At 38.1% G+C, this 24,757-nt stretch overlaps 1 protein-coding gene across 1 annotated transcript; it reads right to left on the reverse strand.

Moving 5' to 3' along the window:
* Nucleotides 1-14,379: 14,379 nt before the first annotated feature.
* Nucleotides 14,380-24,719, reverse strand: LOC109047252 (apoptosis regulator BAX-like). Its single transcript, XM_042755082.1, has 6 exons — nucleotides 24,653-24,719; nucleotides 23,153-23,190; nucleotides 22,892-23,052; nucleotides 18,284-18,416; nucleotides 17,936-18,040; nucleotides 14,380-15,114 (listed from the first exon to the last, which is right to left on the reverse strand). Exons 1-6 carry the CDS (start codon nucleotides 24,717-24,719, stop codon nucleotides 15,016-15,018), a joined length of 603 nt encoding a protein of 200 aa, XP_042611016.1. The 3' UTR covers nucleotides 14,380-15,015.
* Nucleotides 24,720-24,757: the final 38 nt, after the last annotated feature.

The raw sequence follows: 24,757 nt of genomic DNA on the forward strand, positions 1-24,757 counted from the left end.
TTACAATTGCAAAACGGTGTGAAAATATTTTTTTTTATTTGTCTTTCAATTGCAACACCGCTGGAATAAACAACCCCTTAATAGAGGCTTTTTAAGACTAATGCTGAAATCCCAGATCAAGCCCCTTTATTTGGGGCCAAGAGCGACAAATCTGTGGGGGGGGGCCGGGTGTGGGTCTGTGGGCTGGAGCAGAGGTTGGCCCAACTCCTGCCTCTTCTGGTTAAAAATGTTGTCATTAAGAATAAACAGGCCATCTCAGAAAGGACTCATCGTAATTTGTTATTACTTTCAATGGGGCCATTAAAGCAGGAGCATCAAAGGTGGGTTCGGCCCCGATGGAATGCACGGTGCTTACATCAATGGGAGCGCGCTTCAGCGCCTGTAGAGGTGGGCCGCAAAAGGGGCACCGCTATGATGTCACTCAGCCCCCAGCAAGCCTTCCTCATGGGAAAGCAATAACACTCTCTCACTTATACAAGCCTTCTGGACGGCATCACATATAAAGAAAGAACGAGCCATAACAGTAACAAGTGCACCGTGTGGTGGCGTTTGATGTGAACATGTTATCTGTTCCCCTTGGCTTTTTTGTTTTTCTATTCCAGAGCATAAAACGTGATCATTGAAGGTGGTCTGCGTCCATCTTCTCATAGGCACAGAAAGTCTTTACACTAATTGCTGCCACATCAAATAAGTAGGAACAAGAAAGAAAATGGGAGCCTCGCAAACCAGCTGGAGGAAAAAAAGCCGGAGCGTTCCCTTATGCTGGTTGGACTTTTTTGTTGTGGATCTGCCATCCAAAGATTGCACTGCTGGTTCAAGGAGGTGGTGGAGGGCAGCCGAAGGGTAAGGGGTGGTTATCACACAGAAAGACCTCTTCACAGATTAGTTTCGGCATCGGCAGCCATTTGCGTATTTGATTCAGGAGCGACCCATCCAGTGGCTGCCCTCTCATTGTCTTAATTGCGACGAGCAGGGGAACAGTGGCCTGCGAGCCGGGAACAATAAAAAAGCTAGGACCAATGGAACCCCATGTTTTTTCAAAGTGTAACTCCTCTCCTTGCCGTCACGGCCCAGTGATATAGTGTCTTGGGGCCCCTTGGCCCGCACCACACAGAGCAAGAAAAAGCTGTCAATTCAGGGGCCCCTTTCTAAAAGGTGCATCACTTTTGTGCAAACAGGCCCTGAAAGTCACAGCCCATATACTTCCCAAAGCATGCACCCAGTTAAAGACGCCATTTGACTATCTTTGGATCAAATGTGATTTGTCTCGACCCTCTCCCCACCCTCCACCTCCTTCTCCTTCCGTCCTGTCTCTTTTTGACCCTTGGCATTCTTGTTTCCCAATTGTGTCGTCTTTGTTGAGGTTCTGTTGGAAGTGGAGATTAATGGGGGAAGGGGGAGAAGAAGCCATTTCTGCCCAGGAAACCAGGTCGCGATCGCCACTCGGGATCTCTCATTGGATCTTGTCAAGGTCACGACCTGCCGGTATGCACTGGCGGCCACAGAGCGAACGGTGCCACCTTTATCCCTGCAAGTTATTGAGCGCGTTGCTTTGAAAGTGGGAAAGATAACTGTATCTCGATGAACGCAATCCAATCCTTCACCACAGCTCAAATTATATCAGAGCGCCATGGCATTGTCGTTGTCCCTCACAGATAAGTAAGCTGTTGGGTTGCAGTTTTGTGCGTAGAAGGGAAATTTGCTGTCCGTAAATTACTTCTCTTGGGAACTTTACACGGGCCCGTCCACATCAGATTGGCTCAAAACAAGTCACTATTGATAAAACTTGTCTCAGATGACCACATCATGATCAGGCATATGTTCTCCGAAAGGTGGAAAGTTTACAATGATCAAGGGCCACACTCGGCAGCCACTCAGACATGATGATAGACTGTTTAGCTTGATCAAGAGGCCGGCTAGTTATGCTTTTTTATTCCTACTGAACTTCAGGTCTCTAAATATAAACACTGTAAATCTATCCACTGAATGTGGCCAAGCGTTGAAATGTCGGACTGCTTTAAAGACCAACATTTCAATGAGTGAAGGGATAAAATTTAGGGCCAGAGTGCTTGTGGAATTCCCCATCTTTTTTATGCTTCTGATTATTGATTTTTTTTTTACAGTGGACAGCTTCTACTGTTTTCATTTCAATCTATTCTCCTGCTTGTGTCATTACAGCCTATGCAGCATCTAGATGACCTACCTGCTGCTTTAAGATTCATCTTAATCTTGCAAATCCATATTGCTGTGCATGAGACGGATCATGAGCATGCAGGCTAGGCCCCCTTACTGCTAAAAAATATTTGACCAAAGGCCACTCGTAGGCTCATGTCAGAAGGCCATGGTGTTTGTGCATGGATGTATTGGCAGGGTCTAAAATAGCATTATTATACCCCTTGTGATCTTATCCTTAGTTGCAGTGGCAAGATAGAAAGGCTGGACTCTTAAGAGAAGTGATCCAGGTGTATAGCAAGAAATGCCACGTAACTGGGCTAGGTGTCTGAGTGGTGGCTAGTTCATTGCTACATGGTTGAACCCTGGAGTATGCTCAGTTTTTAGCCTTTATGCGTATAATCCATTGATCATGAACTAGCATGGAATGTTTTCAACACATGCAATCTGTGACTGATTTGTGATCAGTTTGTGATCACCAGACCCTGAAGAGGACAGCATAAAGTTGTGTTATCTTTATACTCCTTCAAACTTCATGTTGTACAAACACGAGGATCTTCTTTGCCTCCTCGCGTATACGTTTTTTTTCCACATTTGTTTCATTTCATTTTCCATCTGCTCTCATCTTTTTAGTTTTTAGAAGCAGCGGCTGGACATCCTTGACCTAGGGGATTTTTTTAACATTTAGTGCAGTCAATTCCAGATTTGGCCACACACATAGTTTGTGCATGCTCTACTGATGACAAAATTTACATAATGTATTATGCATGAGACAAAGCTGCAGACATCATTTTTCCATTTCAACTGATATTCCGGACACTAGACAGGGCTCAGGTCCTTGCTTCAATGTAAATCTACAGGATTTTTTCACATTATGTTGCCTGCTATATGAATATAGTAAGTTTAATCACATATAAAGGTAACAGCGCAAGCACACAGTTTTGTGCTACTCTGCTGATGGCAAAATTTTATATAATGTATTATGGATGAGACAAAGCTGCAAACAGACATCATTTTGCCCTTTCGAATGATATTCCAGACACTAGACATGGCTCAGGTCCTTACTTTAATGTAAATCTTTCACGTTATGTTGCCTGCTATGGGAATATTGTAAGTTTAATCACTTATAAATGTAACATCGCACCTCTCCTCCACAAGTCACACGTATCAATCATGTCTGTGAGCTGTGTTCCAAACCAACGTTTCATACTTTTAGGGTTCAAGTGTGAGTATGAGCAACCGCAACAGTGATGCTTGCCTTAGAAAACATTAATAACTAATGACCAGATCACAGCCAGTATCTTGTGCAATATCTTATTTTTTATGCCACAATGAATAAAATGAAACATAGCCAACACCTTGATTATAAGTCTGGAATCCTTATAATCACCCACCAGAGATTCTAATCTGTACCGGCTGCTTTCAGACCAATTCCTTTAAATTTCCTACTGATCCCCTAAAATCTGTCATTCTTGAGAACATGGACATGGGCTTCTTTACTGTGTCATGGCCTCAACGAGGCATAGTGTGTGTCTCCTGGGTCTGCAGTCGGGATTAGGTGTGTGATAATCTCTTTGTTTAGAACAGGCTTTGTCATTTGATTTGGGATTTTCTAGGACAAAAAGCAACAAGGATGAGGGGATGAGGTGAGTGGCCTTTTGTCAAAATAATGGGAAAATCCAGATTTGCTTAGTGCTGTAAAAATGTTTACTCAGCGGAATTAAGAGTATATCCCTGCGTTTGCGCTTGTCAAGTGAAAAGCATACAGAGATTGTCATTATAAGGTTGAGACGACAGCAAATAGCCTCCAGCTGTGAATTTTGAATGAAATTATTTTTATGAATTTGTTATTATTCAAAGATAAAAGGGCTTTACCAGTCTATTTAAGTCTGCCTGTTTTACAACCTTATTCTTCCAATCCGAACATATAAGAAACACTGTTGTTCCCCTACAGGGCATAAGCATTGCTTCTATTTAAGAAAGAGGGCCTGAACTCAATTTAAGGACCTTTTGTTGGTATTACCTGAGAAAGCAGTGGAGGGTCTGTTGGGCAAGACCACCATGCAGCATATCGCCTCCCAGCAGTCGGCTGGGGGACTATTGGTGGGAGGCAGGGGGTCATATTCTCTTTTAGTCTGGGAGTTAGCGCTCTGCCACCAGGAGGGAGGGCCTGGCCACAGTAGGGAAAAAATATCCCAAATCCCCGAAACACTAACTTGCACAGCTGGGTAGAGGCATAGAGACAGTGGCTGAAAAGCAGATTCAGTCAGCCTACAAACTCCCCCGATCATTCAGCCCACCTCCCAAAACCCATTCAAAGCAGGGAGAAAGAGAGAGACAGACATGGAGAGCACAAGGTAACGGGTCGCACAAGATCATTGACTTTGAATCTAACCCCACCAAACAGTATTAAGCAAAACAATGCAACACATCATTAATGCTGCTGCTTTGTATTACTCCAAATCTGTTTAACTGTAAAATAGATGCAGAATCTGGTGGGACGTCCCGTTGTGAACATTTCTTGAGGGTGGGACGGGGTAGTACAGAGGTACGGAGACTCACAAAGGGTTAAAAGTTCCCCTTCAGAGGACATCTGAGTCGAAGGGTTTCTCAGTGTCGATAATTTGTCTAGAATAACTGCTGTGAACCGCTTGCCCTTTAAAAGAGAAAAAGAAAGCAAAAGAAAACCTTTTGCCCAAAACCCACATTGCTGTAGGTCTATGCTGAATGAGCACTTCAGAGTTCTTAAAGAGCTCTTGCTGTCAGAATGGAATTTGGAGTGACCACAGAACAGTCGTCCACCCCGTGAATGTCTCTCTAATATTCAGTTTCATCTGTTTATACACTTTTTCAAACAGTTGTCAATTAAAATCACATGAATAACTATCTGCTAAGGCTCCAAGGTAATAATGCAGTAATTTAATTACTGTAAATCCTTATAAAGTGGGCCACAGGTTAACTCATGAATAATACATTTTTATTTAAATTTTAAAATATTTTTATGGTTTTATGTTATTTAGCTAATTAAGTGAATTTGAATCTTTTAGAGTGTGTCCTTCATTAACACTGACAGTGTTCAAGTATGCATCAGTTACCGTCAAGGAGCCTTGATGTAGACAATAAGTAGTCTTTGATGTTAAGATGTATTCTCATTTGATCAGAGGTCCACTATTACTGGAATCAGTTTTGACATATTGATGATTAAAGTGTTTGTTCTTATTAGATTAGATGAGTTCATAAAGAACTGCGTAAAAATCTACCTCTTGCTTTATTTTATGTTTAACTCTTTGGTCTGGTCTTTAGGGAAGTATTTGGTCTCTGGACCCTGTGTTTCATCTGTAACAGGTTGTCCAGTGATCATTTTTGCTGAGAAACTTTGGCAGATAGTGACATCTAGTGGTTCAAGCCTTTCATTTAGAAGAAAACGGAGTGGATCATTTGATGTAAAGACTGTTAAACACTTTATAAATTCTCTGTACTGTTGTATTATTTATTGTGTTCTTCTTGAAAGAAAAAGTAATCTCTATATGAATGTTCTAAAATATAGATTCATATGACTGTAATACATTATTGTATAAAATGCATATTTATGTCCATAAAATATTACAGCCTGAATGTGAGAAAGTAATTATTTGGAAGACACATCATTATATTTTGATTAGGGACAATATTTTATTGATGGAGCTTATGAACTTAAAATATGAAGTACAAAGTACATTATGATTGCCAATGTACCAGCAGTCTGAGAGCACTGGGATTGTTCTGAGAAAGTTTTGAATCTATTTTGATTCAGTTTTCAGGATCTCTATATATTGAAAATCAAAGACAGATGGGGTTTTCAAAGACTGCCAATAAAGCTAGACAGGGATTGTCAGCAAAAAAAAAAAAAAAAAAAAAAAAGTGGCCAACAGCAGCTAAAAAGTATTCAGTGAGGCACAAGAAGTATTTGCTGCTAAGAAAAGTTGGACACAATGCCTTTTTAGTTTTTTTAAATGCTGAATATCAACATGTTGTTGTCTTCTAAACAAACTGAATGTGGGCTCAGTTTTTCACTTGCAAATTAGCCTGCTCCAAATAAATTTTACAATAATTGCTTCAAATCCTTTTGGATAAATTGATAATAATGTGGTTCCATCAAAGCATGTTAATTCAGGAATATGTTCTACTTGGATAAATCACATCATGCTGGCTTTAATCCTAAAATAGGCATCTGTCTGCTGTTTCATGGCCAAAAATGTGTCTGGAGGGGTTTTCAGCAGCGCTCAGCTGTCAGCAATGACGTCACTCCAATTGTTAAGTGCGTCACGACTCCTTTAGCATAACGTATGAACTCAAGTGAATTAAATATAACAGTTTTATATAAGAGAATGTTTCCCTTTGCCACCCTGTGTGACATTAGATGTTGTTGCCAAAGGGTCGATTCATTTTTTTTTCCTGTTTGTTTTTAGACCGCATGCTGGTTTTTCAGGTCATTCTGATGTCATAAAAACTACAGCGCCACTCCACTGAAGTTCACACTTGACCCCGTGCTGAGGTCAGCACTCAAGGTTTGTACATTGGGTTGGTCTCTGCCCTGCACTATCTACACCCATGTTGCTGCAGTTTCACATGTGATTAATTCCAAAATTGTAATAGAACTTGATATATAATATTTACAGTTAGGTCCATTTATATTTGGACACTGACACAATTTTCATAATTTTGGCTCTATATGCCACCAGAACAGAATTAATTAAATTGTCCAATTACTTATGGTCCCTTGAAAAAAGGGCTAGGTACTGTACATTTTAAATTGCTATAATTCCTTAACCATTCCTCCAATTTTGATGAGAGCTGGGACTTTTTTTATATAATTCTGATTGCAAGAAGAAATTTATACACCTGAGATATATATATGCCACTCAGGGGCAGGTTTGTCTGAAAAAGTTGATAATAGATGTTCACAAATAAGCTCATCCAAATACTGCAGAATTCCATAATCTGCTATACAGAAAACACTGGAAAAATGAGTGGAAATTTCGGTAGACTTTCTGTCTGTTCAAAAGTAATGAGCACTAAGTAACTTTTGAGGATATTTTAAAGATTTATTTCCACTAACTTGGCAAATCAAGCAATTATTCCTTCTACTCCTTGGTGGTCTGGTATAATATGTATACCTTAACTCCCAGAATTTGTGTAAAGCAAGACAATCAAACTAGAGTTTGTCATCAAGATTGCCGTTTTTGTTTGCAATATGGATCAGACAGTCAGTGAACCGGAATGTGGGCATGCCAACTGTTTGGATGATTACTACTCATTTTATCTTCATTAATCGTTGTTATATTCGATTGTATTTGGTTGCAGAATAAATTCATTATGGGGGACATAATAATCAAGGTCTTGTAAAAATGGTGACCAAAAAATGTTTGCTTGATGCTGCTTCCAGGCCAATAGGTGTCAGAGTAAAGTCCAAGGCCATTGTTGTATCCGTCAGCAAAATATACACAAAAAGTTACTTAGTGCACTTCCAAGCAATAAAAGTTCTCATAAAACACTGAAGTAGCTCTACTCACTAGCACTGACTCATTTGTTTATTGTTGGATTTAAAATAATCCACAATAGCAGACAGGTTAACTTGAGCAGAGCTGACCTGTTGCTAAATAAGTGTAAAAGATGATGCATTGCACAGCAGGCCATCTGTAGCACTACAAATAAGGTCGGCTCCCAACCGCAATGCGCACCTGCTTAGCTCTGTGTGGGTGGTGAGAAAGTCACACACCCCAATCGTTCCATTTCTAACAACCAGAGACAGAAGAACCTGGTACGTCCAAGCCATGTGGTTTGTCTAGATGGGTTCCCTGCACTGCGGAGATCCACAGCTGGGGTTCCACACTCTCTCCTTTGCTTTTCCCAGTGGGCTCTCCTTTGCGTCAGAGATGGTGGCATGCTGGTCCATGGGGGTCCATCTCCATAAGGACAGTGACAACTACAGAGGTCGCTCTCAACAGGGGCCTTACACTGAGTCATTGCTAAAGTATAACCTTTGACCAACGACTAGAGTTTCACCCAAACAATAGAAAGGTTACTGCTCAAAGTAATTCCCTCCACTGAGACCTGACCATAACAAATCATGACAGTTTCCTCAAGGAAATAACTCTTCTTTATGAGGCCTGTCTGGACGTAAGACACCGACCCTTAGACTACTGATGGTGCTCATGACGGATGTCAGGAGACACGGGATTTGCGATGACTTGTTCAAGCAACCTATGGTAGTCTAAGTAGTCTGTTTATGTGTTTATTATGTGTTTATTAATTTATCTATGACTGATATATAATAAATCTTATATTGTGTACTATATAATTGTTAGCTCTTTAATGAATTGTTTTAGTCATCTTTTCTAAGTCGCAGTTAGCATCTATTACTCTATTATGCTGGCGCTTGTTTCTCTGACCCATAGTATCTATAGTGTATGTCTTTCAGAGTTTGGAGGTGAATTCTTTACACGTCAAAAACCTATAGGCTAAGTAGGTTTAATATGCAGTTCCAACAAGCTCTAGGCTACACAATAAGACATTTCTTTCACATAGATGATATAATGGTATATATATACAATGATATAATGATATAACAAAAGTCCTATAGAGTTAAAGTACCACTTACCGATTATGCGAGTTAATATAGGGCTTGGGCGTCGTGACGTCATTACTTGGCGTGGCCGCCATGCTGATGGCCTCCTTTACTGGCAGTGTTTACTACTGCGCAGTGTTTAGACATACTCCCTCTCAGCCGTGTGTCTTAATTTGATTAATTAAAAATCTATTTCACCCATGGTAAACCGTTGCTGTATTGTGGGGTGTAATAGCGCAACACATAATCGCCCTTTGAAAAAAAATGGATTAACTTGCCACTGCTTTCCTGCTTGGAGGCGCGACCACGGAGACCAAGTGAGGTATAATATCTGAATATTAATTTATATAGCTTAAGTAAACACTGAAAATAAGGGAAATTTCCTGGGCTACTCATCCAAAAAACCGGAAAATTTCTACATTCATCTTTCTGTTGCTGTCCCTCTGCTGACAGCAAAAATTCGTACCACAAAACTGCTGCATTAACTATGCGAGATTGTGAAGCTATGTCTAACGTGACTTTGCTTACATTGGTGTGAAATCGTGCTCTCACAACAACCACGCTGTTATCTTAAAAAGGCCAATATCACGCTAAGGTTGCTTTCAAGTAACGTTAAGCAAAACGGTGGTTTGAAAATATCTGTTTTGCTGGAAGGGCAACTGTGTAGCAACAGGACAACAGCACAGAGACTGACAGGTCCGATGGAAGGGCTAACGGGATATTTTACAGGAAAATACTACAACGGAAGACAGCGGGAAAAGAGCTCAAATACATGAGAACCCCCGGGAAAAAAACGGGAGGGTTGACAGCTACTAAATAAACTTTTGAAACACATAAGTTAGTTAAAAGTACATGTGAATGGTTGTTAGCACTAACGGTTAGTAAACTAGCAACTAGGCGGAGTGCAGTTTACCTTTGTCCGATTACTGTATACTGTTTGCCGGCTTTATGATCTGCAGTTCCTTAACCCATCCATTTGTGAACTGCACATGAGACTCCAATGACTTGTAGCCTCGGAACTGTTCTGAAGTGTAGGCGCTCACAAAAACAAACAAGGTAGCCGAAGATATCTGTAATGCAAAAGTGCGGCAGCAACTCGTCGTCGGTGCTCCACTCTTTGTTGGGATTTTCATATTGATCCAATCCCCGTTAATAGTGCCTATTTTGTCCACATACCGATCCCTGGCATCCCTACTTAGCGTATCCCTGTAAATCCCACAACCTTTTGCGCGATTTTAACATATTTTTTCTTTCTCCCAACTCTGTTTCTTCTCGTTCGACTTGCTGTATGTTTACATTCACGACGCCATCAACATGGCCGCGACGTCCCAGAATGCAACGCGGCGCCCAAGCCCTATTCTGCCAAAAAAATTTCCCACGCAGATTAATCTACGTTTTCAAGATCATAACACGGATTCGGTGTGTTGACTAAAGGCCCGTTCACACCAAGGACGATAACTATACAGATAACGATATTAGCATCCACACCAGCGAACGATATCTTCTGTTTATTCTAAGCGCACGCTCGTCTGCCGCTTTAAATTCTCGAGCTAGTTATAGCAGGATGGATTTTGATTTGTTGTGATTTTTTTTTCGTTATTGATTTTGATTGGATGTCGTTCTGAAAGTGATTCCAACGATATCTTTTTCTTTGTCTTTATCGTTATAGTTGTGGTGTGGACGCTGCTGTTCTTTAATACTGAAAACGATTTTCAGAACTATATCTTTATCGTTATCTTTATAGTTATCGTCCTTGGTGTGAACGGGCCTTTACACCGTGTCTGGACGCGAGCGGCGCCACAAATACTATAGAACTCGTTATAAAGTGATGCTGTCTACACTGTACCATAGAGTGTATAAAAATAGGGCGCGACACGACAAATCCCCGACAGTAAACTACTGCCGCGTTCTAATTATGACGTGCTGACACAAATTTCAAATGATTTTCAACGGTCGCTTTGTCGCCGTCAGTGTAGACGCACTTTAGCTGGTGCGGCGCGAAACAACAACCGTCACGTCCGGTGTAGACCCGGTGTACGAGAAATATTCTTGGTTTGAAAGTGACTTCTCTAAGCTGTGTTTCATAGATTGCTACACTACTAAAAACAGACAAAGGACCTTTTGGCTACTGAACGATTGAAAACATTTTGACTGCTAATCAGAAGCCATCCTGATTTGAAGCTGTGCATTTAAAGTGGAAGATGATAAAACTGCAGCATGTGCTTATAGTTATCTGTGTAGTTATAGACAGTTATTAGTGTGAACGAGGGGACAAATACTGAGATCAAAATATCATAAAGGAAAGACAAAGAGTAAACAACCACCTAGTAACACCCTAGCATAGCAACCCTCTGAAAAACCACTCCAAAAATATTAGCAATCACATAACAATGCCCTGGCTAGCATCATGGCCACAACTAACATGGACAAGAACCATTTTCTTCTTCAAATAAAGTAAAATCTAGCTAGAATCTAATCGAGAATCATTATTTTACTCAAAGTCTATATGTATGAAAGTTATTACTAATTTCAAGATGGATATACCATTATGAAGCTTCCAGCACTGTCTGAATACATTTTTGAAAAAGCTAGAATATATTGACATCTCACACACACACACTAATTCTCATGAAGGTCATACACCGGATATGCTCAAGAGGGACTCTTCTAATTCAGCACGTGCGCTGACACCGGACAAATAAACACTCACAAGAACATTGCATAATTGGATACACAATATTTCCTGATATGCTGAAGTATGATAGGAGCCACCTGTTCATTTATCTGAAGCAAGAGCTCAGGTGCAGCTCTCATTTGTACAGCTGTGTGTGCTGGAGGCAGGCCAGTGGTCTGAAGCCACGTCAATACACTCATCACACGTGAGTTTTACACTGACCCCTCTGGCAGATTATTCAGTCGTGACCTGTTATGTGAGCACAGAGATGACACAATATGACATTTAAATCCTAAATCAAAATCGTAAAATAACAACGTGTTTGCTAAATGATTGAAAAATAATAGAATTTTAATTCATTTACTATCAATCTGGATTATTTACATTTATTTACAGGTGCACTGTTTAATTCAATACATTTTACACTTAAAGTATGGACGCTGTTTTTTTGACTTTCTAACTCACAATGTGACTTTATATTTTGTAGTATGATTTTATTTCTCATAAATATATTTTTAATAGTAATACCTAAAAATAAAATAATAAACAAAGCCAAATCTTTGTTTTAATGTGTTAAAAGCAACACATGAAATAATTGACTTTATTTTTTGTAGAATGTGGCTTTTTTTTTGTTTTATTGCAAGTTTAATAGGAAAAATAATACTGTAATTGTGAAGTATAAAGTCACATTTATGAGAAATACAGTCAGTTATTTCAGTGTTGCTTTTAATACATTAAAACAAATATAATATTTGGCTTTTTATTTATTATTTTATTTTTAGGTATTATTATTAATAATATTAAGTAAATAATAATAATATTGCACATTGCAAATATAAATATGTAAAGTCACTTCGTAAATTCGAAATTACAAGAAAATAGTCTCAGTTGCAAGATTGTTTGAAAAAAGTTGCAATTACAAGAAATTAAATTTGAAAGATATATAGTAAAATTTACAATTTTAACATATAGAGTCGCAATTACCTTTTTTTAGGTGGAAGCAGGCTTCCATACTAAATAAATGAACAGTAAATAAGTTTAAAATAAAAGCTGATGTATTTTGCTTGGAGCCACACTTCTCATAAATGCCTCAATAACTATGTTATGTTTATATTGCGTATTAAATTTTGATGTGGTATAATGACTTTTGTTTTATCCAGTACATGTTCCATTAGATGAAAGGGGGGTATTTTTACCCACCCAGCTGTTTACTGCATCTAGCTTCTGAAGCGCTGCAGCTGATCATACAAGGTTTATAGCTGGCAAAGGTTCATAACGACATGTGAAATCTGAGATCTGAAAACTTTGGTCATTGTCCTGCTGGAGATCCAGTCTGTAGTCTTCTAACAGCTGAGCTAACACAGACACGGGCCGGCTGCTGCTAGCGCCCTTGAAATGCCTATGGCCTCAATGGGTTCAAAGCCACTATGGGGGATTCTAGGAAGTATTGACGTAAATACTAAAAAGCAATAGGAACGTGTACTGTACTAGTGCGATAATGAGCATTAGGCAGCAGGATAAACTGTATAATTAAGAAAATGATTCTGTAGGCTATACATGCCCCAGCTGCCACTATAATATGTAGACATCTAAAAATATGGATGAGAAGATCGAGATTTTTACTGACGGTAAATTTGATTAATTAAAATAGATTTTATGTTCTTATGTTCCTTCTTCTTTTTCTCAATGATAAATTAGCTGTTATTAAAACATGAGTTCCACCAAAAACTCACCAATAAATCATTTAAATCCCTCCAGTGTGATTTAAAATAATAAAAATAAAACATTAACTTAAAAATGTATTTATAGAATGAATACAACTTTATATATATATATATATATATATATATATATATATACACACACTCTCAGAAATAAAGGTACAAAAGCTGTCACTGGGGTGACATTTTTGTACCTAAAGGGTCCGTATTAGTACTTAAAGTGTACATATAAGAACCTAATAGGTACTGCCCCAGTGACAGCGTTTGTACCTTTATTTCTGAGAGTGTGTGAGTGTGTTTATATCTATATCTATAGATATATATAGATATAAAGTGAAAACAGAATATATATATATATATATATATATATACTGTAGAACTATAAAAAACTATAGAACTATATAAACTATAGAACTAACAAAAACTATAATGGTACATCAGTGATACTCACATTAATATTATTAATCCATGTGGCTGTTCAGTGAGTTTAACATGACATCTTGTGGTAGCACATATCATTTCATCCTTTTAGTGTCCATTCATTGAACATAAAAGCTGTGATTTAGATGTGTTGAGCTAATATGTCAAAATACAAGAATCTGAAATGTGCATAATTTTTTTTTGCAGATGCCACTTGATTGAATATTTTATTTATGCAACGAAATCCACACAGTATGTGGTTTAATTGTTGGGGGAGGGAAGGGGCACTGTATATTTACACCATTATTTATGTCACTCTTCAGCAGCCCATATGCTTTAGGTTACAAGTGAAACTGAGCTCTGGTTGGAAGAGAACTAGAGTCTGGAGGAAACAGTTAACTGCTTCCCTTAGTCTGACACATGGATCCTCTTTCTACTGGTTTGAGAGACAACAGACCTGTGGATGCATCGCAGAGATGTTACGGAATGAATATGAATGCTTCCAATTACAACAGGAAATAATGAAACAATAAGAGCCCTCTACACATCACCGACTGTTACTCATTCATGCGCTCTCTTGTTTAGTGAGCTGTTCTGTTAAGAACATTGTGACCGGGTCAAACAAGACATATATGCCACAGCAAAACTTAACTGGTCATATAAAAGTACGGTGGCAGCACTACGATTCAGTGTATCTTGGTACTTGTATAAGATGGTACATTCTTAAAAAATAAAATTCAGAAACATAAAAATCAATATATGAAAGAATATTCATAGACATCTCAGTAATTCAATTGTCATATTTATTTCAAGATGTGCATGGATTATTTTCCACAATCACTTTTTATCAATAACATGCTAAACCTTTTAGTAATTCCCACCTCTTAAACTGCATTCTTAATTTTTTTTTTTTTTTTTTTTTTTTTTTTACAGCCCTGTCCCTTATTCCTAATGTAATCATTTAAAAAACATTTGGTAAACCGTCTCAGATATTTAGCTGATTCGAGGTAGGGCTGGTATGTTATGCGTCACATTAAAAAATTGATACCTGAGCCACAAAGAAATTACAGAGTAAAAGGCACTGGTGGAAAAAAAGTGCAGTGTCTTAAAAATCTTTGAATATAGCAACACATCCCTTAATAAATAAAGGCGAAAGATGTTCCTTGACTCATTTGATATAGAAACGAAAGACACAACAACAGCCGACTGGGAACATTTAAAAAACTCTAAATAAAAGGCTACAGTGTCTTTTGGAGTGGCTGTTTCTGTTTAAGTCTTTAACCATAGCAAGGCATGAAGCATGATTGGTCTGTATGACCCGTGATTGGTCCACATGATTGCACCACTTACAAACAGTATTGCTTTTGATACGAGTTTTCACATTTGTGAGAATGATGAATCTGGCACATCTTTCACTTATATTAGCGTGTTCTTCTCCAGTAAACAACAGCTACAATGAATGCCATCGCAGAGATGAACGACACCGTACGCCATCTTGGCACGCTACGGAAAATGCCCTCCTGCAACACAAGGCAGAGAAAGCATTAGATACACCCTGCATATGAACACATTCTCAAGACTTTGAATGACATCCACTCTAAACCTGTGGTTCGAAGCATAGTTTCTTATTAGTATGAAATGGTCTTACATACTGAGAAAGCTGCTGACTGAATGAACTGAATGTATACGGGGGTTAAGAGTAAACACTGTCTAAGGAAGTATATACGTGCTCACACATCTTCATTGGATAATACATCACCCTCAATTATTGATAAGTGTCTTGATCGGTGTCAAGGAAGTAAAAAGGCATTGCCTATAATTTATGATTTGCTACAATCCTTCACTTCTCCCTCTACAAGTCTTCTTAAGGAAGAATGGGAGAAAGAATTAGGAGTGTGTGTATATATATATATATATATATATATATATATATATATATATATATAATATATATATATATATATAATATATAAATATAAATATAAATATAAATATAAATATATATATATATATATATATTACACTCCTAATTCTTTCTGTGTGTATACATATACACACACACACACACACACACAGTGCTTGGGGTCATTGTCTTGATGCATGACTCGCTTTCTCTTGAGATTCAGTTCTCGGACAGATGTCCAGGCATTTTCCTTCAGAATTTGCTGGTATAATGCAGAATTTATTGTGACATCAGTGATGTTGAGCCGTCCTGGCCCAGATGCAGCAAAACAGGCCCAAACCATGATACTACCACCAAGTTTCATAGATGAGATAAGGTTCTTATGCTGGAATGCAGTGTTTCTTTCTCCAAACATAACGCTTCTCATTTAAACCAAAAGGTTCTATTTTGGTCTCATCCATCCATAAAAAGTCCTCCAATAACCCTCTGGCTTGTCCAAGTGATCTTTATCAAACTGCAGACGGGCAGCGATGTTCTTTTTGAAGAGCAGTGGTTTTCTCCGTGCAACTCTGCCGTGCACTGCATGGATGTTCAGTGTTCTTCTAATGATGGACTCATGAATATTAACATTAGCCAATGTGAGAAAGGCCTTCAGTTGCTTAGAAGTTACCATGGGATCCTTTGCAAACTCGTGGACTATTACACAACTTGCTTTTGAAGTGATCTTTGTTGGTGGACCACTCCAGGGGAGGGTAATTTCTGTGGATTTGTGGCGTCCAAACTCTTTAGAGATGACTTTGTAAACATTTCCAACATGATGAGCAACAACAACTCTTTTTCTGAGGTCCACAGAGATCTCCTTTTTTTCGTGCCATGATTCACTTGCAAAAACATGATCAGACTTCGATAGATCCCTGTTCTATAAATAAAACAGGCCACACACAGACACCTGATAATCATCCCATTGATTGAAAACACCTCTGAACAGATGGACTCTAACTTCAGCTTCAAATTAACTGCCAGTCCTCGAGATTCACATACTTTTGCCACTCAAAGATATGTAATATTAGAAGAAGAAATAAGTGACAAAGTATATATTTTCATATCATTTGTTTGATTGGATTCTCATGGTCTACTTTGAGGGCTTTAAAAGAAATACACAAAATTCTAAAGCACTGGTTACAAACTCAACTCGTGAAGGGCCACAGCTCTGCACAGTTTATCTCCAAGTCTAATCAAACACACCTGATCCAGGTAATCAAGGTCTTCAGTATTACTAGAAACTTCCAAGCAGGTATGATTTGGAGCTAAACAAAAGCTGTGGCCCTCCAGAAATTGACCACTGTTCTAAAGGGTTCCCAAACTTTCAAGCAGCACTGTATATTATAGTAAACATAGTTTGGAGTTATTCATTCAAAATATGTGGATATAACGAAGATTATGAAACCTGTAAGGTTTTGTTAAATTTATAACACTTTGGTGTAGTGACGAGCCTAATTAATGTGGATAGGCATCACTGCCACAAGTAAAACACGCATATAAATCTTCTGGCTATACAAATTCAAACAATGTCAATAATTTAGTAAATTACATTTATTGAACCATAGATGAAGTGGCATGAACCCATACTTGGAATTTGTGCTCTGCATTTAACTCATCCAAGTGAACACACACACACACCCGGAACAGCGAGCAGCCATTTTTGCTGTGGCATCCAGGGAGATTAGATGCAAACAAACAACCTTTCGGTTACAAGTCCATCTCTCTATCCATTAGGCCACAACTGCCAAATTGTTAGACATGACTGGTGGCACATTCCCCTGCAGTACAACGCTGTAAACAGCAGGTGCCTGATCTTTCTCAAATCCCCAAAAACGAGGGTCAAACATACAAGCATCCCTTCTCCTCCCTGGCTGGGTTTGCATTCTTCAGGCTCATGCTGCGTAGCACACTGTAAATACTGTCACATGTTCACTGTATTCCAGTTCTCAGGGCCACAGTATGCTCCAATGACGCCTGAGTGTTTGAAGTCTAAACCCAGCACCCCACATTCTGCTTCCTTTATGATCATATGTGTGCTATTAAACTTGAGTGGCCCCAGGAACTGCTGGAGCTCTGCAGCACACATGCAAACCACGTCTTACTGAAGTATGACAACATCATTTCTTACATGAGATGTGAAAAGCAAAAATTGGCATTCTTGATATGCAATTTATAAAGACAGATTAGATCATAAGAGAAGGTATCTAGCTGCGTGCCACACTGGGTCAGTGGGTTTGTGTGCCTGGATGTTCCTAGACGGGATGTGTCTGGGTTTGTGCTTATGAACTTCCTGGCTCGAGTGGGTGCGTCTCTGTGTGTGTGGTGGCTCATGTCTGGCTCGACCTGTGTGGCTCCACATGGGTGGCCAGACAGCACACACAAAAACAGCTACTTACCCATCCTCCGTGCTGTCTGATCCAGGCAGAAATGTTTTCCCTGATAAACTGTAAAAACCAGCAAATGATCATCCTGATAATGTCAAAGTGGTTCTGAGTCAGAGCCTAAAGAAATGAAAGGAAATCATGTTTTAATACACCGACATTATCCAAAAGACAACGCATCGCTTAATAAATTTGAATTATCAAAAAAAACATAATGACATTATTCATGCAATACCACTTTGGCACTTTGATTGAAAAACAAATGGTGAGGCAATATTTTCACATTTTCCATTAAAATAATTGAAGATACAGAAATGAATACTCAAATTCTGTTTAAAATAAAAGGTGAAGTGAGAGTTTTACCAGGTAAATGAGCCTATATGAGAGGTGAAACAGAGCCACCACACGTCCCCAGTTAATGCCGTCCTCAAAGATGCTCCTGGCCACAGTCATGAAGACGTCCTGAGCACAGTTTGCTTGCACAGTGCTGATGAGACTGTGAGGGGAAAAGTAGTAAGTTATGGGCTTCCCAAACTATTCAACCATACAGTACATCTTGTGTAAAATGCCAACCATAAAGACCAGTTTTTCCAATTCCAAATGATCAACTGCTAATCATTTGCTAACATCTAGTTGTGACAAAGTTAGTTATATTGTTCTATATTGTGTACTCTTCATACTTCGTTGTTGTTTAGCAATATTACTGAGGAGTCAGGTTTTGACATTTCATACTGTAGTTTTGTAAACCCTGTCTTAATGTTCCCTTTAATAACAGCTTTGTCCAGATCCAGTATTCTGACAATACATCTAAAATACATCTAAAATACATCCTCTCTGCACACCAGTTAATGGGTTCAGTGCATCACTGTTCAACTTTTTCCTCCCACTGAAACTAAACCCAGCCTGGAAATTTCTATGCACATAATTAATGAGTTAAAGGGATACTCCACCCCAAAATAAAAATTGTGTCATTAATCACTTACCCCCATGTCGTCCCAAACCCATAAAAGTTTCGTTCGTTTCGTAAATTGTGTTCCAAAGACGAACTGAGCTTTTGCAGGTTTGGAACGACATGGGGGTAAGTGAATAATGACAACATTTTCATTTTGGGGTGGAGTATCCCTTTAAGGACAAAGGGAGTTTATTATTGGTTGTGTTTTGCTAGACAACCCAAAGCACAGCACTGTTTTACACTGCATTACTTTGGTACTGTACTGTGGGTTGACCTTGTGAAACTGGTGCTAAACCTGGTCTGAAGCAGGGCTACCTAACCCAGGGTTAATACTGCTCTTGACCTAGGGTTTAAAAATATGATAACCCATGATTAAATCCAGTGCAAAAAAGCCCTTATGATGAAATTCATAAAAGTTTGGTGTGTGAGATGGCTTCTATCACTTTTATGACTAGCCTAAAAACATTCATAGATTTCTGCCATTTTAAGGCCCAGTCGTTCAGTCCTTTGTTCCTCATGAAAAGTTTCACTCCTAAAGGGGAAAAAAAGCCCACTTTTGAAAAATAAAGATATGGAGACACTTAATACAAGCTATTTCCCTTTTTTTCTAGATAAAATGACCAGTCGAAAACTACTTCCTTTATCTTTGTAACCTCCTTTTACCCAACGCTTTCTTTCTTAGAAAGACTTAATCCTGGTTGGCTACAATACCATCTGAAGGATATTGTGACCAAAAAAATTTAAAAGATTGGATGACCAATAATTTTCTCTTATTGAATTCGGATAAAACAAAGATATTACTTATTGGACCAAAAAACAGTACACAGAATCTCTTGGATTACAGTTTGCAACTAGACAGATGTACTGTTACTTCCTCTACAGTCAAAAATTTGAGTGTTATATTGGACAACAACTTGTCTTTTGAAAATCATATTTCCAATGTTACAAAAACAGCATTCTTCCATCTTAAGCCCTATTCGCACGGGATTAGTATTAACCTGGGGACCTTGTGTGATTTTGAAATTACCACCCCATATCTGAATTTCGTGTGGTGCATTCACACGGGATAAGCGAAGCCTGTGATTTTACTCGAATTTACTGACTTATCTCCCGGATACCCGGATGTCAAAGCTTTGAGAGTCCAATTCTACTGTCCGGTTCGATGGATTAAAAAAAAAGAAACTAATATAGTTTCGTGCCCGGTGTCATTTACATTTCACCAGGTTAAAATAATATCTCAAGCTTTATGCTTGATTTATTTGTAACACATTAACCTCAAAACATTTTCAGCTTTCTCTTTCTGCAAATTGTATGGTGTAGCGATATGACAGCCCCTAAAATACTATTAAACACTACAACGCAGCTCCTTTCTTTACGAAAGATGGATAAAAAGGCGCACAAGAAACAAAAACCTCGAAAAATGATATACGTTTTTAATCAAAATACTCACATTAATCAAGGATTTATTGACTTTTAATGCACCTTATTTCGAAATGTACAGAAATACGTGCTTTCATATGTCCGATAGTTATGATTTTATTGTTATGATTTTTATCGTTATGATTTCATTTATTCACCATACTATTTATTATTAATGTCTCATTTCAGTTTTAGCTTGGCTCTTGTTGTGTATTTATTCCAGTTTATATGAAAAGGTTCATGTAACGTGGATTAAAATTCATATACAGAATAAATCCTTTTCACTGAACGCGTTAAAAACAAGTTTGAAAAGTTGTGGGAAGCGCGTTGGTGGTGACGCTGAAAGCGGGCAACCGTGGTGCTGTAGTTCATTTATAGCCTAAGTTTAGCTTTTAAGTTCTGGTGCTTTTATTTAGGCTTCAAAATTCAAAGTTATATTATTTTGTGAAGATTTTCTTGGTGGACAAAAAGTGTAAGTTTCATGAACTATGGTTGAACACAGAGCTTATTTTTTGTGATAATCCAAAAGCCTATGGAAAAATCCTATAGCTGATCCGCCTACAAAATGACGTCATAGTTCCACCATTCTATTACCAAGCTACGAAACATGTTACCTGTTTCTGATGCAGAAAAGCTAGCTCATGCGTTCATGATCTCTAGACTGGACTATTGTAATGCACTGCTACTGTAGGTGGCTGTCCTGCATCCTCAAACTAGCTACAGGTAGTCCAAAATGCAACGGCTAGAGCCCTTACCAAGTCAAGAAAATATGATCATATTACCCCAATTTTACAGACTCTGCAATGGCAACCTATTAAAGCGATAGTTCAACCAAAAATGTAAATTTGATGTTTATATGCTTAGAAGAAGATGATGCAGCCTGCGCATTCACAAGCGTTCTAACAGTTCAGAAATTGCGTGAATCAGAGGTAAAAAAACTATATAAATACTGTTCAGTTTCTTGCACAGACTGATCGTTTTGTGTCTTTACACATCAATGTATTGTCACGAGCCGCAGGGTTTAATTTGGATTTTTTTTTTCTGTGCATGTTTTTTTTCCTCTCATAGATTCTGTTAACATTGACAAGCTGAAGTTAAAAAGTCATAATTTGTGTTCTACTAAAGAAACAAAGTCACCTAAATCTTGGATGTCCTGGGGGTAAGCAGATAAACATCAAATTTACATTTTTGGGTGAACTATCCCTTTAAGTTCCGTATCAGTTACAAAATATTATTACTTACTGAACCTATAAGGCCCTTAATGGCTTAGCTCCTGCGTACCTAACTAGTCTTCTACCACACTACAATCCATCACGATCCCTAAGATCTCAAAGCTCTGGACTTTGGTAGTACCTAGGATAGCAAAGTCCACTAAAGGAAGTAGAGCTTTTTCGCATTTGGCTCCCAAACTCTGAAATAGCCTTCCTGATAACGTTCAGGGATCAGACACACTCTCTCTGTTTAAATCTAGATTAAAAACACATCTCTTTGTCCAAGCATTCAAATAATGCATCTCATAATCTTTTGTACTGCAGTTATATCTGATCAAATGCGCATTATTATTACTTAGCTTGGATTGAACAAATCATTTTTGCTTTTGTTGGAACAGCAGCTACACTAATTATGTCTCTGTTTGTTTCTCCATTTCTGCCACGGGACTAGGATTTATACAAGCTTCAGCCTGAATCCAGAACACCTGAGAAAAGATGATGCCAACCCCTCAGAGGACCTCAGATGATGCCAATCCTGAAACAACATAAACTACCAAATTTTGGTACAAATTTGATTGCAAAATTCCAAAAGCTTCATTGCTGTTAATAGTGTTCATTGTCTGTTTGATTACGTCATTAACTGAATTGTACTGTACATTTCTGCCATATGTACATCAATTTGACATAGTCACCACTGATAAGCTACTACTAAATATATTGTAGAAACTTAATTTTCAGTAAAGCTGCTTTGCAACGATTTGTATCATGAAAAGTGCTATAACACATTATATTTCCCAAAAGCATCGTTAGCTGGTTTCAATGGGTCTTGTCTATGATGCTTTTGGGAAACGCAGCCCTGATCTGAGAAAGTGATTATTTTTATTGGAGTTTAAAAAAAAAAAAAAAAAAACACTGGGTGGATTTTTATCATTATAGGGTGGTTGTGTACACACACTGCCAAGACACATCTATGTTCAAACAACATGTAAAAGTTAATTTTGCATCTGTTGACTCCTTTAAATGTGAAACATACTAAAATGACTGAATGCATCTTTAAATAAAATCTGACGTAAACTATTGGCATTGTAATACATTATATCTTATCTTAAATAATTATAACCAAATTTAAAATGCATATTGTAACAATTAATTTATAAGTGTTATAATGCATTAACTGTGGTTACAATTATTCACAAGATTGTATAATGCATTATGTGCATTAAAACTACTTTTATAATGCATTATACATAAAGGCTTTAAGTAAAGTATTAGCAAAATATTATAGCTTTTACGAGGGGTTTAGTTTAGATTAGATGCTTTAGTTGTCCTTTCTCATCACAAAACCTCACATTCATAAAAAGACAAGTTTAAATAATATGAAAAACATACTGTTGAAGTTCAGCATTCTTGTTAAGCTCATCGGCTATCTTCAAAAGCTGATCTACAACGTCTTTGATTTGAGGATCTTCTGCATCCTGAGGTCTGCCTCCTAGATCCTCATGGCTCACATGTATGGATGGATCCTCTACAGTAATGCGTTCAATAATATACTTCAAGTGAAATCAAAGCACAGTAACAGTGGAGAAATGCATTAATTTACACAAATTCAAACACATAGCCAATATAAAATTGACGATTTCATGAATTTACCGTCTTAGTAAAACGGCACTCCGTTCGATGATCACATCATCCATGACATCTGAAAATAAGTGGGAAAAAGTATTGTGTTAATGTGATTGATTCTTTATAACACAAGTATTTTAAAAGGATACAAGGTCAAGGTACAGGAAGCAGTCTTTGTATTCCTAGGTGTGATAATGGGGTGAGAGGGTATTGTTGATGTGGTAAACACTGACCTCTATTGGGAACAACTTCCTCTTTTGATACTGGCTGGTTTATGACAGGTCAGGTCATGACATGGGTTTACAAGAAAGCTTGTGGTGTAGCCAAAGTACCCTACTGCCAAATTCTCACTTCTGTCTTTCAGTATTATTGTCAACACCTTGGTTAAAGGTTGTTTGTTTAATCTTACTTCATTTAGGAAAAATTGCTTTAACTTGTGTACTTTTGTTGTTTTGATATCTTATTGACCTTTTTGCTGTGTGGTGTTATTTTTTTATTGTTGTTGTTAAAAAGTGTTTTATTGTTGTTTTTTTGTTGTGGGTGTTTTGTTTGTAAAGGAATTCGTTTGGAGCGATTCTTTTGACTAAACTTTGAAAAATGCGTCCTGTCCTGTCTTCAGTTCAAAGCTGACTATAGGACAGAGCCAATAGCATTCGAGCATGGGGTGTGAAAGATAATTTGATTGGTTGGGTCGAGTTAACAGTTTTCTGACAAATCTGGGTAAAATGCTAACGGGGACGAGGTCTTTCTAGAGTCAAACCATCTCTGACATTTGAGACAAATGGACTCCTAATTTCCTCTATTCGTTGTTAGTACAACAAAATGTTCTATAAATTACACTTTTTTTGGTGATCTGCCTCATTGTGCACATCAATGTCGAAATAAATGAAATAAACAAGGCGGACTTTACTGTTCATAGAAGCCGAAAGGCCAGGTTGAGTTATAAGAGGCATCAACATTTTATATATGACAACCATTTGACAACAGAAATGTTAAACGACCGACAATAATGCGTGTGTGTGTGTGTGTCTGTATGTATGTATATATATATATGTATATATATATATATATATATATATATATAAGAAAAGAGACTGAAACCGATACTCGCTTTTCGCCATCTACTGGCAGAATGGTGTAGTAAGGTAACTAAACAAGTTAAAAGTAGAGACTGAAAACATTCTCAAATGTTTTGTCTCAAACTCCCCATCGCTACTTCTGACGCGCCCTGTTACGTACTTGTTTTTTTGCGCCCCCGACATACGTCAGTCAGACTCTTTATGACATCACAGGAAATTCCATAATAACTTAAACGAAAATGATTAGAAGGCTAAATACGAAACACAATGAGCCTATTTAACTGAAAATCAGCACACATCATCATCGTAATATCGGTCACTGCAGTGTTTAGTGTTTATGAAGACGTTTAGAAGAAAGAGTGACGTTACAGTCGAAGAACAGAGTGCAGTGAAGGCTAACGTTAGTTCACTGAAGTCAGTTCGATTAAAAAGTTGTGCCTCCTCTTACCTTCACCGCCCGCAGCCCCCTTCACCTCGGTTTCGTCTGTCCGCTCTCCATCGTTAGAATCTGCCATGGTCTTATTCAGTACAAACACCGTCGGCCCAAGTGATA

Source organism: Cyprinus carpio, unplaced genomic scaffold, assembly GCF_018340385.1.
Source record: "Cyprinus carpio isolate SPL01 unplaced genomic scaffold, ASM1834038v1 S000006632, whole genome shotgun sequence".
Taxonomy (NCBI): Eukaryota; Metazoa; Chordata; class Actinopteri; order Cypriniformes; family Cyprinidae; genus Cyprinus; species Cyprinus carpio.

Excerpts from the sequence above, each read along its gene's own strand:
- LOC109047252 (XM_042755082.1), bottom strand. The coding sequence starts at position 24,719 with ATGGCAGATTCTAACGATGGAGAGCGGACAGACGAAACCGAGGTGAAG. Across the intron at positions 23,191-24,652 it reads GGGGGCTGCGGGCGGTGAAG|GATGTGATCATCGAACGGAG; the intron begins GTAAGAGGAGGC and ends GATGTCATGGAT. Across the intron at positions 23,053-23,152 it reads AGTGCCGTTTTACTAAGACG|TATATTATTGAACGCATTAC; the intron begins GTAAATTCATGA and ends TTTCACTTGAAG.